Genomic DNA, 6,501 nt, shown 5'->3' with positions numbered 1-6,501 from the left:
TTAGAATTTGATTCTCACAGTGGTCATTTTTACACAGGCTACACAGTGCAATTATTATTTAATCTTGTACCCTAGATTACACTTGTCATAAGGAAAGCTCTGCACAGACCAGCGCCAAGATGTCAGCCTAACTGGACACAGAAGAAATCTGAGTTTGGATATAGAAACAATTCACTCCGTTTTTTTCTCCTGTCACACAGAGTGCCTTCAACCTCAAGGGATGCTCCCAGCAGGCTCTATGGCTTTATCTGAACTGCCTTTGAGTGTGGAGCACATCTTAATCTAGAGCAGCTGTTGGCAGCTAACTGTTCCCTAAGCAGTCAACTAGTTAGAAAGTGTCTCCTCGAGGAGCGGCCTCGCAGCGTGAAATGTCAACTCACAGGCCCGTGGCCCGGACACTGTGCTGCCCTCTCGTACCGAAGCCATCTTCGCATACTCTTGCTATGAGAATGTCGGTGTTGCTCCCTGAATTTCAGGCTCAATTCCTTCACAAAAATAACATTGAAACTGGCTGTACAGAGTATACATGAATTTCTGATGACTTGAGATAAACAGGGACCAGAGACCTATGCGATACAAATTACAAACACTCATGTAGACTACAAGAGATGTGAGGCGACTGCTCAGGAATCCAGATGTGCCTTTCTGTAATGTCACATCAAACAACTGTTCCAAGGAGCATGTCCCAGCCCAAAGTCCGGGGAAAAATCCAATTTTACAATCTTATTCTCAACCTCTGAAAAGCAGAGCCTCTGAAAGTGTAATGAACTTTGGAGCACTGCCTTCCTGAGTTCCAACACCTAGATATTTCCAGAACATGACCCAGGAAACAATTCATCCCAGCTTAGGACCTCCACCTCACTGGCAAAAGTATGAACGTATTCTGATGACCTTGTACCCCAGAATCATTTTACGACAGGGTCGGCAGAGACAGCATTGTCCGATAGGTCTCCATTGCTTGTTTTTGTTTCTTCTGGAGGCAGTGAAAATAACAATGGATATATATTTATGTTCATTAAAAAAATGTATAAGACGTAAATAAACTTGAGAAGTGCTGTATTACTAAATTTGAAATTAAGAAAAGGTTACATTCATCAAATATTTCTCTAATATTTAGTTCAAATTTTTAAAAATCTCATCTCAAAAAAACCATTCTTTTAAAATGCAGAGCTTGGTGGCACCTGCCTGTAATTTCAGACCTCAGGAGGCTGAGGCAGGAGGGCTGAAGCAAGTTCAAGGGCAGCCTAGGCTATATAATGAGTTCAAGGCCAGCCTGAACTGTATAGCAAGACCCTATCTCAAATAAAAGAATGAACGAATACATGTATGAATAACATTTTTAAAAATTAAAATACATTTTTAAGAAAACCTAGGCTCAACTGGCTCTTGATGGGAGTGTGGAGCTCAGAGTTGAGCACTGGGCAGCTGGTCTTGTGCCCTCCTCTAAGAAGGGCATCCTCCTGTGCCCGAGCAGAGCCTGGGCAGCTCAGCTCCCCCACCATTGAGGTCTACTGCCTCCCATGCTTCTGTTTCATCTTAGTCTTGAAAACGAACCTAAATATAATATGCACACATTTTCACTTAATAAGTACAGTGGTACCTCAGTTCATGAACTTAACTTCTTCTAGAGAGATTCTGGAAAAGACGACTAGGTTTGTGTCTGTGTGGGAAGGGTGCCTGCAGTTGTGTTCATGCCCTGGTGTCACTCGTGTTTGCAAAGACAAAATTCTGCCAAATGCCTCTGTGTGTGAACCAACTTGTTTGCAAACGAAACCATTCATGAACTGAGGTCCACTGTACTCAGTAATATTTCAGTAATGGCCTCAATTTTTCAAACAAGTGTTTGCTACTTAGTCCACATTCTAAAAATGACTGGATACATTCCTAATAATATTAGTTAACATTTAACTTATATAACATTATCAAAGAATAAGGTAGTTCAAATTAAGTCACTTATCTAAATAATTGGCTCTACTCAGTGTAAGAAAAAGTACAATTTAAAGTCTGACTTAAGATTAATAAAAACATGTTAGTCTTATATCTTATGAAAATCTCATGAACTATAGGAAAGAAGAACACAAAAACTCTAATTTTAGTCAACTAGTGCCTGTACTGTATCTAGCTGTGACCTTCCCAACAGAGAAAAATGTAAACTATGTAATTTGCATGACAGAAAAGGGAAACATCAGTTCCGCAAGAAGACCTGGGATCCAAACACCAAGTCTGAAACACTGCAGTACTCTCAGCAAGGCTCTCAGCATTCCGGGAGGAAGTTACTTTCTCCTCCCCTGCCTGTGTGCCTGCCAGTGGCTGGCCCTCTTCACCCACTCGGATGCTCCAGGGCCTCGCCGTGAGGAGGAGCAGGGTGCTGCTGATGAGGACTCACCCTCTTAGCCACCTGTCCAGCTCGCTGTGCCCAGGCCTAGTCAGCAGCAGCTCTGCCTTAGCCACCCTAGCTGTCTCCCGAACTGGCCCCTTCGATTCCCATTGCATACAGGTGAGCAGTGAAAGAAGCAAAACTTGACTGCTAAATGTCATCTGATGCAAAGACGAAGCCGAGTCAGGGGTTGAAGAGTTCCACAGAGTGAGGCATGTGCTTCAGTCTGACGCATGACCCCAAGATCCAGACTGGCTTGAGATTTTGGGGTTTTTTTGTTTTTAACAACTTGTATTTCTAGGTCTGTACTATTTTCCAAAAGACTAAGGAAGCTAGAAATCTGACCAGAAAATGGGATACTTGTGTCTACTGTTACGCACGGTCTTTCCACTCACTCACCTTCCCTCTCTTTCTTTTCCTGACTCTCTTCAGCCTCAGTCTTATCTGCTCTGAAGAAAATTCTCGCACTGCTCAGTGAGAAATACAGCAATTCAAATTCCTGTAAATAGATGTCCAGTCTCTTCTGAGTGAGAGTCATGGTCTGCAGCAGTTTCTTATCTTGGCCAGCCGACTGGACATTCTGCTGCTTAGCCACTGCCCTCATCTCCTTCAAGCACTTCTCTCTAACAGACTGGAACCAGTGAAGGGAATCAAACTCCTGGTACTGATCCAAAAGCTTCAGGATATAGGCCACATCCATGGCAAAACCATCGTCAGTGAAGGCAGCTCCAATTTTATTTTTTTTATTCAATTTCTCCTTGCAACTAATGGAATGTTCTACAAAGTTGAGGGTTAGAGGAGGCACGATGATATAAAAATTTCAGAGGTGTATATTCTTTGGCCTTCAAAATTCTGGAGCAAAAACATCCACAAGCATTTTGAAATATTCTGTGCCTTCGGCAGAATTTCGTGTGTGATCACTGAGAACGGAGTCCAAATGCCTTGCTGCTTTTAACGTTTCTTCTGCAAGACCTTCTTCTTTTACCAGTTCTTCAAAATTTACAATATCTTCAAGATCAGGCACAAATCTAATGGCATTGCTGCTACAATGAAGACCACCAGATCTTATCATTTGTACATAGCCCATAGCATTACCAATCTGGCTGATGAGTTGCCTGAACTGATCAAGGTAGCTCTGGGCCTCTGGTGTTATTCCAAGTTTTCAGATGCCTCGGTTAAATTTTTCTGCTCTATCAAAAGGGTACTTATGATCATTTTGGTCTTTAATTTCCCTGAAAAATCGAATGTCTTTAATCAATCTGGATTTGATATGCTCATCATACATAAACTGGCTAAAGATATAAAACTTCTTTTTCAAAAACTGGTAGGTGAAATTAACTGTGGTAATCATGATTCCTGTGCCATGTGTTTGAATTGAGTTAGCAATATGCTGAATATTAATAGTATTCAAATGTTTATTATTGCTTATTCTTTCGATAAAAATCTGATTGTTGAGATTATAGACGTTTCGAGACACAAATATATGAATATTTCTCATAATTTCCAAAACATCAAGGCCCTGCTCCAGTGTCTGACTGGGGAGATGCACCTCTGTCATGACCAAGCCATAGCTCTGCATAGCTAAGTTTCTCATCTTGCTGTAAGTGGCCCAGTCATGAAGAGCTACCGTGGTGAGATTGTAGAAAGTCTTGCCCAAGTAGTGAGTGACATACGCTCGAATGTCGATGAAACGATTGAAAAACCGAATAGGATGCAGAGAGAAAAACAAGGCCAGGTCCTTCATGACCACTTTGAAGGGGCTGCAGTTGTCGAGCTTCAAGTGAGAGTGCACGGAGAGCTGCAGGTCCTTCTCTGTCTCTTTGCACAGCTGGTCGAGCAGATGCTCATTTAAAATTTCCATAATCTCCTTGTCATAGCAATTCAGAAGGACCTCGTAGGACTCCAAATGCCTCAAATGCATCATGGCGGGCACACAGTCTGGCAGCGCGCTGAACATGTAATGTAATCTGGCCGCGTCAACAGCATTTTTGTACACATCATCCAAGAAGATTGGGAAGACAGTTCGACGCCATTACAAGAAACAGCAGTCACACTGCATCTGGACGTGTTCTCTGAGCTCACTGATGATGTCTAGTTTCTTCATGACTACTTGAAGTGGAAAGAGTTCTTCATCTTTAAATGTTTTCATCTGGGTGCCCACGCCGAGCGACAGAGAGACGATGAGATGACGCTGCTTTGTGCTTGGTCCATTTAGAGTGTTCTCGGACAGAACTAGAGCAGAGAGCACATCAAGACGCTGGTCACTATACTTTTTGTCAGAAATTACTCTTTTCTTGGCTACAGAAATTGAATTAAGAGCCTGATGTTGAAGGTGCTGTGTTATATGGGAAACTGAATCCGCTACAACCATGCTTCTCCTGTAGAACATATGCTCTATTGCCTTGAGAAGTTCAATGAGCCTGCATAATGCCTTCACCGAGGTCTTGGTCATTGGCTTCTGCATGGACATGTAGAGATTCATTGTGGTCTTGATAATGGTACTAATACTATATGCATATAAGAAGCCCTGCATGAAAACATTACATCTGTTGGTGAGGTCTTCAGCAAACTTATCCATTCTCTGCTCCTTAGATAAAATTGACTCCATTTTCATCACCCATGAGCTCACAAAGATGTAGTAGGACTGCACATCTTTGGTAAGTGACTGAGCTTTCTGCTGTAGGAAAGTATCCTTGTGTATTTTAATGGCTTGGAGACATTTTCTGTCTAGAAGTTTGGCAGCTGCTGGCATTTTCTGGATCAGAAAATTATCAGGAAACCATACAATATTAGCAGTTAAAGTGACAGCCAGAACCTTCTTACAAATGTCCAATAAAGACTTATAAAACTTTTTATCAACAGTTTGAAAAATCTGAAAGTGCAGTACAAAGAGTCCACAGATTCCAATATACTTGTCCTTCTGGTCAATTTCCGAAGTTTCTCCAAGTTTGGCTTCTACATTTGCAAAAATTGAGCGAAGACTATGTGCAAATTCTTCAGCAAAAGTGCTATTTTTGGACACAGATACTCCTCCCTTGAGAGAATCAAACTGCTGTTCTATACAGGCCTGGAATATCATTCCATCAAGCAACTGTCCTTCCAGCCTCAGCAGAAACTTTTCAAATGGTTTCAGTTTTTCTTCCTGAATTCCAAATTTTGAAGGGTTGTGATGGACAGATTTCATTAACCTTTTCTACATGGTCCAGTGGTCTTTCAGAGTGATGTGATTATTGGTGATCTCGTCCAGGGTGAGCAAAACTGTGAGCAGTTCTCCCAGGTGCTCATACATAGTCTGAAAATGAACTCCAGTTGTCTCTATGATTTTGGGTGCAACCTTGTTACTGATATAGAGGGCAGCCAGCTGATGGACTACATTCATCACCACCTCATAGCACCTCGTGACAAAACAGGACAGCTCCTGTAAGAATGAAATAAATCTCCCCATCTGAATTTGGCAATAACCTTCCATCATGCTTGATTTGGTAGCTCCTTCTCCATAAAACAAGAGACCATTATAAAACTTAGTTTCAGCCTCATATTTTAATTTCTTGATTTCACAACAAAGTGCAGCATAAACAGTAATGACTTTAAGACCTTGTTTTCAGTCTTTATCAATTCCAAAAGGGAAGACTGTTCATAAGGCAAAAGCTTTAATGCTATAGGATCAAGATTGAAATCCCAAACATCTCCAATTGAATCATCCAGGGCATCCTCAATTCTTCTCAACTGCGATGTATAATCCTCAAGAAATTTTCCATAATTCTTCAGTTGGACTTCGGCATGAATTTTCTGTGAGCCGTCGTCCACGTGGTCAAACTCCCAGTCCGGGGACAGGGTCTCCACCGCCATCGCGCCGGTGCCCCCCACTACCACAGCCCCCACCTGCTGGGTGCGACTCCTGCCTCACCGAGTGGCTGTCAGCACGTGACTTCCAGCCCAGGCTCTGCCTCCTCACAAGAGGCCCGGCCGGTGGAGGGGCCGGGCAGCCTGTTTTAATATTTAGATCTTTAATCCATTTAGATTTTAGCTGAGCACATGGTGAGAGATAGGTCTAGTTTCAATCTTTGGCAAGTTGAAGCCCAATTTTTCCAGCACCATTTATTAAAGAGGCTATCTTTCCTCCA

At 42.3% G+C, this 6,501-nt stretch overlaps 1 protein-coding gene across 1 annotated transcript; it reads right to left on the bottom strand.

The window, feature by feature from the left end:
* Window positions 1-881: 881 nt before the first annotated feature.
* On the bottom strand, window positions 882-6,245 carry LOC101709819 (WASH complex subunit 4-like). The gene is given in 3 exon segments (XM_087197464.1): window positions 882-973; window positions 2,777-5,968; window positions 5,971-6,245. Coding segments are annotated over 3 exon segments (3,516 nt in total). The 5' UTR covers window positions 6,227-6,245; the 3' UTR covers window positions 882-905.
* Between the last annotated feature and the right edge of the window lie 256 nt (window positions 6,246-6,501).

The sequence above is a fragment of the Heterocephalus glaber genome, unplaced genomic scaffold (genome assembly GCF_053883595.1).
Source record: "Heterocephalus glaber isolate CG9 unplaced genomic scaffold, H.glaber_assembly_v1.0 deba00001666, whole genome shotgun sequence".
Classification (NCBI taxonomy): Eukaryota; Metazoa; Chordata; class Mammalia; order Rodentia; family Bathyergidae; genus Heterocephalus; species Heterocephalus glaber.
Note: the sequence above shows the minus strand (reverse complement) of the source record. Positions and strands in the feature narration are given on the sequence as shown.